At 49.0% G+C, this 13,769-nt stretch overlaps 1 protein-coding gene across 1 annotated transcript in view; it reads left to right on the top strand.

The window, feature by feature from the left end:
- Positions 1-13,769, top strand: part of LOC120948665 (protein serrate) — a 103,170-nt gene that overhangs the window by 37,177 nt on the left and 52,224 nt on the right. The window contains exons 4-6 of the mRNA XM_040365265.2: positions 12,080-12,134; positions 12,953-13,058; positions 13,139-13,287. Coding sequence (XP_040221199.2) covers positions 12,080-12,134; positions 12,953-13,058; positions 13,139-13,287 — 310 coding nt within the window. The remainder of the gene's footprint in view (positions 1-12,079; positions 12,135-12,952; positions 13,059-13,138; positions 13,288-13,769) is intronic.

Genomic DNA, 13,769 nt, shown 5'->3' with positions numbered 1-13,769 from the left:
CCGATGCCGTCCCTGTCGCTACGAATTCAGCGGACGATTCGCCACTCGGTGCAGACGCTTCGCTAAGCTTCCTTTCAATCAGGCGCGTGTTCTTATGGACTCCCGTGTTGGTGAGTCGCTCTGCAGCTCCACTCTCAAGTGTGTACGTTTGAATGTTTCCTAGCTCATTACACCAAACACTGGGCCGGTGGTTGAAGTGTGTTTATATCTGCGTCTGAAATACGGAGCGTTTGCATGCAACCACTCGAAGTGGAAAAAAGTGTGTGTCTATGTCGAGAAAATGTGGCAAAGTTCTTCACAACCGTTGCCGGGCAACCATCGTTACAACGCTGTCGTCCGTTCTGCCCTACACACGCGGGACACGCTCTGCTCAACTGTCCACAAACAAACGAGGCGAAAGTCGTGAATCGTTTGTAATTGCACGGTAAATACGGTTAATTTTGCCTAAGACAAGGGGTGTGAAGGGTAGCGACCGCAGCGACTCGCTGCAGTTTGATCGGGCGCAGCTGGGAAGCCCCAGCAAAAGGGCAATCATTTTTCAAATAAATATCACTGCACTGCCACACTGTCTGGAAGCGCACCGTGGACGAGAGATCGCATCATGCCCGATGCCAGTCAGCACCAAGCGAGGTAGTGGTGCGTCCATCCGTCACGCCACGTCGTCAGGTACCATCAGGTGGCCCCTATCCGGTGACCCTGCCGCGAATCAAACCGGCAGTTACACTGGCGTACTAGCAGGGGTGTTTAATATTTTCACCACCATCTCGCGCGCGCGTCCACCGCTGGGAAGCGGTCATCATCAACAGCATCCTCTTCATTGCCACTTCGCGGGTGCTTTATTTGCAGCGCGCATTGTGTGAGATGTGCGCAAAAGCCGTTTCCAAATGGACAGGCACGACACGCGGAAAGGTTTGCTTCACCATCATTATGCTGCGTTTTAGATGCAGTTAGTGCGGTGCTGCTGGCCATTACCATCCGCATACATTATGCGCCGGATTTGAGGCGAGTGTGAAGGAAAAAAAAGAGCTGTAAACTAAATGTGGTGTGAAGTAAAGCGCTTTTCCTGCTTTTCTCACTTTTTTCCACGCTTCGGAAGGAAATGCGCACCAAGTTCCCGCTACGACGGATGCGCTATGAAAGCAGGCTACGCCAAAAACGGGTGCGGTATGGAAACGAAAACACCTTCGAGTGTGAGCTGCTCTTTTCACAGCCGTTTTGGTCAAATGTTGACGTTCGAAAGAGTTGCCTCCTGTGCTTACGGTGCTTTTGGTGCGGTCGTGATCACATCGGCGGATATTTTTTCTGTGCGTTTTGGTTCTCGCCTCCCTCGCGCCACTTGCGTAGAGGATCGTTGTGGGAACAACAACAAATTTCTCGGTTAATTATCATTTAGCAGTGCAATTTATTAAGCCGCAATTCAGTGGCATCAATAGTCTGGGGGGAGAAAACCCTAAACTCTAAACCATCCACTAGCTAGTGCTTTCTACACTTCCTGCCGCGATCGTGCTGCTACGAAAGCGATGCAAATTTAAACACACGGTTTGATGTGCACTGGTCAGTGTGCTTGCAAGAAAGTAACAAATCAAACATTCAAAAACTAAACACACGCATTCAACTGCCAATTGCGACGTTCCAAGAACGTTTCAGCAACCAGAAGTGCCCGACGATTGGTCCCGTTTCCAGGGCTTTGGATTCTAGTTGAACCATTTCTGCTCTTCAACTAACAGTTGCGTTCTGACTACGAGTTGTCCGGGAAGCACAACCCTACAAAAATAGACCTTACAAAAACGTTGCCGGCCATCGTGTCGTATTAACAATTTCACACACGCATCGGGAATTAATCAAATTTCAAGGAATAATGCGAACGCATTATACCAGCCCCCGTCGGCTGTAAGCGAAAGGATGAAGAAATCTCATCCCCAAAGCTTCTGGATGGCAGGAAGTAACTCTCGCCGGTCATTGAAGGATTGAGTGAAAGAAATCAAATTATACACCAATTTGTTGCCCTTTCTGCTAGCACTGGCGAACCGAGCGACGTTAGTTTCGGTGCGACTAACAAAGCTCGCCCCAAACGAGTCGTTCTAAGCGTCGTTCTGCTTACTCCGGTACTGTTTTTTTTTTTTCGTTCGAGTGGCTGTCGTGTTTTTTTTTGTGCTCCTGTTTTTCTTTCCTCTACGCATACACGTACACACACCGGCAGTTCTAATTTCACAACCATGAACGGGCCTCATCAACGGACACGGCATTATTCCGGCGACTCCCGAACCAGAACGTCGTCGATTAACGATTCGAAATGCGAACACAAAAAGGCTGTCTGATTTGGGATAATAGTATTCTAATCACGAATTTAAATGGTATTATTGGAGGATTAGAGCGCGAGAAAACTAGTTTCGGACCGGCCGGGAGTCGGTTTATCAGTTTCTCGGTGGCTCCCGTATTCCCGTGTTCGTTTGCACCAGAGATTGTTCGCAAACAGTTTTGCAAAACCGCACGTTAGAACATTTCCATTGCCGACGTGTATGAGCAAACGTGTGCAAGCCAGTAACGGTGGTAATTTTGTTTTTTGTGTTTTTTTTTTATAATTCCTCAAGAGAAATGTTTATTTACAGCCTGTGATGTCCTGGAATGAAAAAAGATCAATTATTGTTGGTTCACTTTGCTTTACTATCCCAAAAGAGAACGCCAACATCACCCATTAGCCCTGTATCACGATCAAGTCCACGTATCGTTTAATAAAAGCTTCAAATGGACCTCCAGCTCCCTACGACCCAAAAGATTAACCGGCTTGCCGACTGTTTCGCGTTAATTAAAATACTTCCTTGCGAATTTGCTACCTTTTGGTGGCTGTGACGTGGCACTGGCAAGGCGTTTCCTCCCTCCTCGCCGGTACTGGCCGTCCCCATCGCTGGGCTGTCAAGTGTCCCGATTTTTTGGCGATCGCGATAATTTACATAAATCAATAAGGTGCCTACGACGCAGAAGATAAACGACCGCACGTCCACGGCGTAAACCTAAACCCTGGAGCCTATCATGTGCAAAGTAAAAAGCCCTGCCCGTCCGGGGACGTGAGTGAACGATTTTTGGGGGGCTCGAGATTCAGAGATTGAAATCTCGGCCCCGCTTCCACGACTCGAGGAAGCGTCCGATCGGCTTTCCTCGGGCGACGCGATAACGGACGCGGCGATAATGATGGATAAAAAGCGCGCGCTGCTGGTTCAAATTCCGGGCGACGATTCGGTGTTCTTTATTTTAATGTTCGTCCAGTTTTTTGTTTCTGTCCCCCAAGCCTGCTTCGCAGCTTGGCTGCGTACTAGCTAAGGGGGCCGTTGCGGGTGATCTGTTTCTTTCGTTTCTATCTTTCTGTGTCCGTCTCCATTTCGTGGTGCTTTCAACAATACACATTTAATTAAGATGCATTCTCTCCAACCGAACGGAGAACCCCTCGGATGACCCATTTGTCAACCGGGTGTGCGTTTCGGTGCGCCGGGACCACCAGAATCCACCGCTCGAGCATTGTCGTTTCGGGGACGGTCAACATTATGTATAAGCTGAACACCAACTCCGGCTGGGTGTTTCTGCTGCGAAAGCGCACCCCAAAAACGTTCTGCCACCATGCCACGATTGTTTGCGCTAGTCCGTCTTCTGGTTTATGTTTCCCAGCACTAACAAGCGGAAACGCAAAGCCATGTGGTTGAGAGCGCCCAACGGAATGGATCTTTAATATCAAAACTGCTTTTGAAAAAAAAACGTAACACACCCTGCCGCAATCGCTACAAAATATGTTGATGAGCATAAAGCATGAAAGGCGTTGGTGAGAGCAGCAAAAAACACATTCGCGAACTTTATTGCAATGGATCTCTAGCTGATTCTCACATTACCGTTCTCGCAGCGCTGTGGATTAGAAGCGGAGGGTGGCATCCGGCTCGGTATTCCCGTTGCTGCGGTGACACGGTCGGGTCAATGCTGGCGCTGCGTGCATAATTCTTCCTTCTTCCGCTTCAACTTTTCCTTGCGTTATTTCTTTTCTTTTTTAGTCGCTTTTAAATTTATTACCAACCCAGTGTCACGCGTGTATTGGATGTCTGGGTGGTTTGTTCTCATCATAACCCTTCACGAATTCACCCGACACACGAACCACAATCGGAACCAAACATCGATGCAGATTCTGCCGCGATCGAGCATTTCCAAACTGCGAACGCGCGCGAAACATTAAAAACCGCGTCCGCCGACGCCAAATTGATTTGCATTGACATTTACCACAAAACAAAAGATATTGCGTGGTGGTATTGGCGGCACCGCTGATGGATGTGGTTGACATTCGCCTGTTTGTAGTATTTCATTTTTGTTTGTGCTGGGCCGGTGTGTGTGTGCGGTCCGGAATTGTATGCGGCTTTTGCATTTGTTTCATCGGTTCCCACCAGCCGATGGGGTGGTGGGTGGGTGGTGTTTGTCGCTGCTCACCCTACGCAGCGTGCCGAGCCCTTTTGTGGGCACAGAGAGAGAGAGACAAAAAACCTTCCGCCCAGCGCGCACACTATCGGAAAGTGAATCGGAACGCGTACAAATCAACAATGGTGTCCGATTGTTGGTTTGCTAGTGTCGTGGGTATTTCTGTTTTCGATCTTCGATCGCCAGCAATCGTTACGAAATGCAACCATTTTCCCATCGTAACGATTCTCCGCAGCCCGCACAGGATTCGGGCACGCCACGTTTAGGAGAGAAGGGCAGCCAGCACCGGGGCTCAGATAAGGAAACATAATTACGGGATACATCTTGCTACCAGGTAGGCTGGACGAACGCGGACCGGTGGCGCAAGCTTTACTTTCCCTATTTCAAATCACTTCTTCGTTTGTTTGTTGGAGACGCAGGATAGGGGCAGAGTGTCGGTGTAGGAAAACAGGAATATCGCGCTTGTTTATTAACTCTCCCGACTCACTAACAAGATACGTCCGAGCGTAACCTAGAAAAGCGTCGGGGAATTGTGAAGGAAAGCAACCTCCCAAAACGACGCCCATCATTATCGTTTCGTAATCGATGCGCTCTTTACGCTGCTCGGCCGGCCTCAGAATTCGGCCTTCGATCAATTGGAAGATTTATCTCATTCCGCTCCCACTGTCCGTCCCTTCGCGAAGGTAACAGCTGTCTTCAGCAGCAGCCGCTGGAAACACGCGAGGACTTTCGGACCGATCCCGACCGGTGGTCGCTCATAAATAACCGTCCATTAATGGGCAAGTCTCGCTCTTCCCCCGTCTTTGGCGCTTCGGAATTGCACTGATCTTTACAGAATCGTGTCCATTCGGTCCCACCGGGATCGCCCGGAAGCTCAAGGCTTCCCGCTCGAGCTCGTGGCGCGGTGTCTATGATTTGTCAGTGGCCCTTACTGTTGCTGATCATACTGATCGACGGCCGGGTTGCGCTCGTTCACCTCTGCCGCCACGGATTATCCTCGCCGCTTCGTGCAGCTTCATAATCCTGCTTCAATAGACCTGGGCAATTCATCGAGCGAATCGTGACAAGAATAATGTACCAACGCCGGGTTGCCAAGGCGGGGAGCAACAAAAAAAAGGTTAATTAGCAGCTCTCATCCTTTTTACTTCAATCGTTCAAGTCTCACCGAAAGGTCCTCCTTAATCTGTGCAATCATTAGAAACGAATCAATGTACTGCGGTTTTTTACATTTCCTTTCTTCTTGATTTTCGATCAAAACGAGATCTTAAATCACGCGATACGCCAATCGCAAGTCACCGCTGGAACGTGACTTACCGTACCGCAGGCGACCAGCCTAATTAACTCATTAACTCACCGTCTGCCGCGCGTAAGGCCTGCCCGGGACGCAACCAAGCGCAGCCCGGAACGCAGCGGGAAGCGGGGCCAGTCCAACTTTCCTTTATCGGAAGCGCGCGATTCCCGGTCGCGCGGCGATACAATCAACCGTGTCATGTTTGCGATCGCTGTGATAGACTGTTATTGGCTGGCCGAACCAAAATCAAAACAACTGCCACTGTCCGCGCCCGCCACGGAAACAATCGCCTTCGACACCACCATGCTATAGCCACATTTCACGCATCCGCGTAAGGAGCGCGCGCGGCATACAAGAGCTTCTTTGGCTTCAATTATCACTTCCCAAAATGAAAAACCCGATCGATTTTTGCTTCACTGGTACTATTGCCGCCATCGGCTCGGCGGTTTAAGGTACGGCAGCTCCAATGGTAGCATATCTTTGGCGGACGCGTCCCTTCCGAAAAGTCCCCCGTCGGAACATATCAATTAAAGATAAATCATTTCACAAAGCGCACGGTTTCCAGCATTTCGCTCGGCTGACAGGCAACCGTTAGCTCGGGGCAACAGGCAGTCACCAGTGTCCATATTTGTGTGCGCCTAAAAATGACGCACAAGCCTGCGAGGGCACTCTTGTGACCTCCTTCCTGTGAGCTTCGTGTTCGTCACCGACCAAGAATGGTTGTCATTAGGGCGAGCTAAACGGTACGTACGGTTTGCGCTTCCACACTCATGACGGCTAGTATGAAGGCTCAAAGTACACCGGAGAATGACAGGTTATGGTTGCGTTTGCAATGGCCTAAACCAGGAACAGAACGCTCCATTTTCGAGCAAAAATGTACCATAAAATGTGCATAAAATGGCCAACACGCTGTAGCTTTTAAGGTGAGGAGTAAACATTGTTCATGCACCGCTCGAACCGTTTGTTGTCCCTGTTTTATGCAAAACAACATTGGTATGGTATGAACATCCCGCAGCCGAGATCGGTGAACTGTTTGTGTTCGAAAGAATTTCAAACTTTTACGGGCTCATCAAACTCATAAAACCGATCCCCAAATCGCCATTATGAATGCGTTTCCATTCATCGAATTAATAAATCAAACTACACAACGGAACTCACTGACACACACACGCTCACATTCGATTCGGGCTCACGTCGCGATCGTAAAGTGAAATCCAAACAACTTCACGCGGGCGCTTCAAGACAAAACGCCCCAAAGATAAACATCCCCGACGGTGCGCTAGATTGGACGCACGTCGAGCTGCCCTACCACCCCTCCCACAGGTGAAAGAACCCTCCCTATCCTCCTCTCCCTAGCCACCAGAACTCTTCAAACAGAATGGTTAGTGTGAATAGCAGCAATCAAAGATCTTCAAAAACCTACAAGAGCCGTTCGTGTCAAGAGCTTGATTTTTGGGAAGTTGCGCTTCGATTTTTTTTTGTGCATGAACAACGCGATCACTTTGGTATATTTTGTTAATCCAATTGTATTGCAAGTAAAATCGAGCGGCACTCACGTTGAGCCAGCTCTTGAACGCAACGAATGCAAATGTGGCATTCCTTTCTTTGCGTTTAAAACATAATGCTTAGAGAAGTCCTCCAAAACACGGTCCGCGATCAAATAAAACCAAATCATTCACATGGATATAATTAATTTCCCATAAGCGTGTGCAGATCACCCAACAAAGGCCGATCACAGTTGCGAAAGATCGTGCGGGGTGGTTTTCAACGGGCTCGAGATGATGCTCAAGCGGCCACACCCCTACCGAACCAGATCCGGATCATGCCGGTACCAGGCGAACAATGAAGATTAGAGATCGGGCCACACTTCTTCAATTATGGTCCAACAATAGCTTTGAACGTGTCCGAACGTGTGTTGTTCGTGCGGGATCGTGATTGTACTCCCATTTTTTTTATTGCTCCGTTTTAATACGAATAAACAACCCCCTGCAACATCGCAGCATAGATTGGAAAACAAAACCATATAAACGACACCCAGCCCCGCTGGGCCGGAATCGGAACATAGAAAAAGGGTGTCTCGTCCCGTGCAGGGGTTTGATAGAATGGCTGACCAGCGCGTTGCTCGGGCTGATTAAGAGATTTTCTAATGCTCAACCGCTGCCATCCCCCACTGGTTCGCTAAACTCTAGCTGGGAGGAGGGGGCTGGGTCCAAGGCCCGAATAAAACTACGAATACGTTTACAAACGGGTTCTTTGTTCGGGGCGACGGGTTACCGCCCGCCGAGCACTAGATCCAGTCCCCCACCAGTGCGGGTCCAGTGGCGAGTGATGGATCTCTTCTGCCAGTTCAATTGGAAAACGATGACGATGACGACGACGATGATGATGATGATGATGAAAACCAGAACCTCATCATCCGTCCCGAATCCGTTGATCCCGGGGTGGACGGGTTAGGCTTTTATTTTTACGATACGCCTATCCAAACTGCCGTCCGTGGCGGACTGCGCTCCCTCATTGCCCCTATCCCCCACGATCAAACAGTGATCGCCTTCTATAGTCTTTTTTTTGTGTATGTAGTTCGGGACGCTCTGGACGCCGTTTGATTTCCAATTAACTTCACAGTATAAAATGCGAGATCGGCGCACTGCGGGAGATAAACCGTCCGTCCCTACCGCCTCGTTTGAGGTAAACGCACTTGGACGGTGCCTCAGCTTAGCCCAGGCCCGGTTTTGACGGTGGCGGCTAGCGGCTCGTTGGTCGTACGTCAACTGCGTACGAGCTGTCCGGTTGGCGCACGATCCTATCGCACACTAAATGCGGTTCCTGTGCCCGGTGTGTATGTTTGTGTGCGTCATGAGCTGCAAATTGTTGCGTCGCAACAAGAACTGTCGGCCGAAGCAGAAGCCACTGCCCGAGGTAGCAACAGAAGAGAAGAGAGACAAACGCTGATCAGCGAACGCTTTCCAAGGCACCAACAGTCAAATTTTGGATAGTCATGAAGCGTTGCTTTCAGGCAGTACTGTTTAAAGTTCCTGTGCAAGCTGCAGCGATCGTAGAGCGGTACAAATAAGCGAGGGTTACTTGTATGCTTCCCCGGCAAAACACGCACACAAAAAAGAACACCCTTCCGTCCAAAGCAAATGCTAAACAAATTGTGCTTCCGTCACCTGTCTTGTGTAAGTGAATGTTCTTAAAGTGCGTTTACTCGCTCAAAAGAATGCAACAATCGATCCCCCCGAATTGAAACCTTCCTCTGGGACGTGGTTTTGGAACTGCTTGTCCGCTTGTGAAAAATTAAAAGCAAAACCGGCCACGCTTGACCCAATGACAAAACCACACAACAGGTAGGCAAGGAAGCAACTGCCCAAAAATTAACCACCAAAATAGACGGTTCCATTACACTGCGACCAGCGCCCGGGGCAGGAGCTGTACGCGGCGCACTAATTGTGCGGTCGTGCGTGCGCGGAAGCATAAATTAATGCTCTCGTTAAGCCTACGCTGCCACCGCGCGCAGAGTGTCATAATGTTTGTACGAGACGACAGGCGCACACATTTCCGTCCATCGGTGGCATTCTGTGAGCGGCGGCAGCGAAGGGACAGAGCAACCGGCAAGAATAGGAAGGCGAGGATAAATTAATCTAGACTACCTTCCCTTTCTACACCATCCCGGACCGACGAAGAGACGGCGATGATGACAGGGCAAGTGATCAAGCAGCAGCGCCCCTTACGAAATGTAACCTTCTCTCGCAAGAGGGTGCACAAGCAACCCTGGGAACACGCGCCCGAGGCCCGAGGGAACAAGCAGAAAGGAGAAAGAATAGAATACTTTTGTTATTGTTATCAACCGTTTTAATTCAATCATAATAAAAGAGCTCCTTACCCGGGACACCCCCCGATCAGTCCTCCGATGCCGTAGATGCTATCGTGGTGCCGGAGTGCGCGGGTAGGAATGCGAGCGACGCAAACGAGCAAGGTAGAATCGTTCTAACCGTCGCCCTTCGCCGAATGCTTCACCGTGTACCGAGCCCCATGCTTCATAAAAGATGCGAGAGCACGCCGATCGGCCCGTTTACGTGCCCTTCCACTCGGGTTTGGACGCGGTCGGGTGGGTTCGTTCGCCCCGGGGAAAGGGATGGAAAAGGGCAGATATTATATTCAAATTAAATTACATTTTCCGGACATTTTTGTGTACGCGAGTGTATCGCTTGGCACTCTGCTCCGCCGGTGGCATCGCGATCTACGCCCGGGATTTGGGCATGAATGAAGTATCACTCGCTGGCGGGTAAGATATGTAAATTGAGGTTTGCCCGAACGGCTGCAGCAACATCACAGCCGATCGTATCGGCCATCGCAGGCGAAGGAAAGAACGCTCTGGAAGTGAGGAGTGCTTGGCGTGGGGCTTCGGGATGGGTGACGAATCGGATGTTCTGTGACTGTGTTTACACAAACCTCCCCTTTGAGCCGACCGTCGCCCATACCCCGAACGCATTAAGTGAGAGATCACGCGATGAGACACGGCGGAGACAACTGTTCGGACATAAATGGAGCTCCCCGCGGTGGTGGTGATGATGCTCTCGGTGAAGTAGGCAACCATATTTAAGCGTATTGTTTTTTTCTTGGTCTTCTTTTTTTTTGCGACATTACGTACTACAGTGCGAAGATTACCCGGCTTGTGCCGGTGACACATTAGCCAAGGTGTCGCGATTTGATCCGCAGCGTGGGACATCGCATGGGAGAAGAAACAGTTGTACTCTGTACGGGGGGAGACGGGGAGACGTGCCGGGTGAGTTATGATGTGTGAATACTACGCGTTATAACGAGCGGAAACGACGATCTCACCCGACCGCAGCTGAAGCTTGACAGCAGAGAGCCGCGCGCAGTTTCTAATGGCGCGATCGACGGCCATTGGCCCATGCATGCCGCGCACGACTCGCCCGTGTACTTGCACGGCAACGTTTTATGAATGAATCTTTATGATGATCTCGCATATGTTTCCGCGCACGCTTCCATCGCCACCCGCTGATGGATTTGTTCGCGTCGTGCCGGGACACCACAGCCGTTGGGGCAGAGGCTGCGTTTATCGATCACGCTTGTTTCGTCAATTTGTCGAATTTCTCAAAACGCTACTCGATCTTTCTTTTTTACGAGCTATGCTCTTAAATTAACACCCCACTTTTTGACGGATCAATCGATCCGTCGAGGGCGATCGTTTCGATCGATACTCGCGCGTGATGTGGTGCCGAGCACAGTGTGTCATTTTGGGACGACAGCGAAGGTGTTTCATGTTTTCTAAACATCACATTAATTCGACACCTTCAGTGCCGATACCGAAGGGGTTTTAGTGTTATCACCGTACGAGGATCTTCGAACATGACTATCGCTCTCACCGCGCACACACGCGCACAAGTAGTCTGGGTCAAACGGCATCGTTGGGAGGCTAAGCGAAAGTTTGGATAAGATGGCGCACCGTTCACTGTCGTAGGTGTGTCACTGACCCCTTCCAAACGCAGGGAAGGATGGAACGTTAGGGTGTAAAGGCAATCCAAAGCTGATCAAGAATTCCAGAAGCACTTCAACGCGATTCACCATTCTCGATTCCCTCGATTTGGTTCGCTTCAGGTTCGCTATTTTCCTGATTTGTAATTCATAGGGTCCCGTGAGCGCAGTTAGGCGGGGAACCTTCCTTCCGCGGTCGGTCGTAACAATAACAATTGTCGAAAAGTGTGAAATCACCGAATGAGAATTGGAAGGTGTAACAGCACAACAACAAGAACAGAAGGGTTCGGGAAAAAAGCGAGCATAACCGTTTCAATTGCGTCTTTTCGTCTGCTCCCTAACGAAGCCTTGTGTGACCAACCGTCCAAAAAAACTAAACCCGGGTGTTTGAGAAAATATTCCGTCACTCGTCGGTCCTTCCAGAAGACTGGCGCGACTGGCTGGCCGGTGTGAGAATTATGTGTGGCAATCTCATTAATGTAAAAATTCTCACGATCTGTTTTTTTTTTTTTTTTTTTTTGTTGAGAGGGAGCTGCCGGGAATCATAACATTACACATTTCGTCTGAATGATCTCTTGTTGCATAGAACGATCCGATTAAGTGCGTAAACATTCTCATTCCGGTCCGGTCAAGTGCCCGATTGCTCGGACTGCCGCTTTGCGAGAGTCTGGTTGGATCTACCCAGCCAACGGTCTATCGAGTACCGTAGAAATCAAATGTCTGTTGTGTCTGATGACTGCTGGGCTGACGCGTCCTCAACCTTTTTTGAAACAGTTCACGGCACTTCGATGCTTCAAGTTTCATCTGATTAACTAATTCTTTTTTATTCTTTTCTACTTTCAGAAATCGTTCACACTTATCCTACAAGCTTTAGATATGTACAACGAGTCATATTCAAGTAAGTGTTACGAAAAAACTCACCGATATTAAAATGATTCGAGCTAGTTGGTCCCCAATCCGCATTTTTTTGTGAACCGTTTCTACCGAGACGTTTTTGTTTTTTTTTTTTGTTTTGCAATTAATTGTTGTTGTTCCACCAGTGGTAAAACAACGATCGATGGCATGAAGGTGATAACTGGTTAACCAGAACTTTACACATGTGTGAAACAGCACACCAGCCTCGACGGACCTTGGGAATTGACCGAAGCGAGTGTCCATCGTTGGCTAAAGTGATGTGCTACCGTGTACCCATACGGGCTCCTTCGCCATGAAGCCTTCCCCAGTAGCGCAACACTAACAGACACTGCGTCAGACGTTAACTCAAAATTAGCATAACGATCTTTCACTTTTGTTTGTTGGCTTTTTTTTATTTTTTACTTGCAACACTCTCCCTTCCCGTCACTACTTGCTACTTGATCGACACCAGGTCGCGGACAGAAAAATCTCACAGTTTAACAATTTGTAGCGGCCCATGTTTAGCAAGGATCGTGCCAAGTCTTTCGCTCACTGCTACACATATGCTGTGAGTTCTGACGCTTCGGTGTCGATCTGCAAGAAGAAAAAAGTAAATGGTGCAAACCATGCTACCATTGCTGCTTAGCTTTTTTTTATTGAACGTCTCGGTAAAACAAAACGATGCTTCTTTCTTGCACATGCTTGCAAACCACCAACAGTGCTAATTAACAAATGAAGCAGTTTTCTTTTGCTGTCGCCTTTGTGACCCCTCGCCCTGAGACCTTCAACCGGTACTAACGTTTTCCCTTTGTTTGTTTGCAGTTTCGGAGCGGCTCATAGACGAAACATCATTTTCCGGCGTTATTCTACCGTCGCACGATTGGAATACATTAGATCACATAGGCAAGAGCGCACGAATAACGTACCGGTAAGTTACGCGGAAGAAAAGTCCAATTTGTGAACCTCGCCTACTAACCAATTGCTCTACTTTCCCTTCGAATTTTGCAGTGTACGTGTGCAGTGCGCTGATAACTATTACAACACGACCTGTACGACGTTTTGTCGGCCCCGAAACGATCAGTTCGGGCACTATACCTGCGGCAAGCAGGGCAACAAAGTGTGTATGCCTGGCTGGCAGGGAGCTAATTGTGAGAAAGGTGAGTACCGCTGGTAGCTAATTCTATAACTTCTTCCGCGGAAAATCTTCAAACTGGTAACACTCAAAAGATAACGCAGGGCAGCGAAGTGCCGCACCTGAAAAACGCACAGAAGCAAACGACAACGCTCAATGTGAAAGGTCAATTTATGTAACTGATCGTGAAGGATGGTGTTTCATCGTGATCATTTAATATATTGCTAGGCTTTTCTTTCGAAGCTGGATAACAGACTCGTTGCGATTAGACTAATGGACCGAGAGGAACCAAACCAAGCGCGGGAACTAACTTACACCAAAAACAAACAAAAAATCCGAGACACACATAACACATCGCTCCAACCAAAACAGTTACCAACGTCTGCGCCAATGTACCCAACGATGGTGAAAATTCGATCTCGAGTTTGGTTTTAGTTGTGTGCTTTCGGAATTTTATTTCGCTCATTTACTGCACTATCTTATCCGATCGCTGACCGATGGGCTTTT

Source organism: Anopheles coluzzii, chromosome 2 (genome assembly GCF_943734685.1).
Source record: "Anopheles coluzzii chromosome 2, AcolN3, whole genome shotgun sequence".
NCBI classification, from domain to species: domain Eukaryota; kingdom Metazoa; phylum Arthropoda; class Insecta; order Diptera; family Culicidae; genus Anopheles; species Anopheles coluzzii.
Note: the sequence above shows the minus strand (reverse complement) of the source record. Positions and strands in the feature narration are given on the sequence as shown.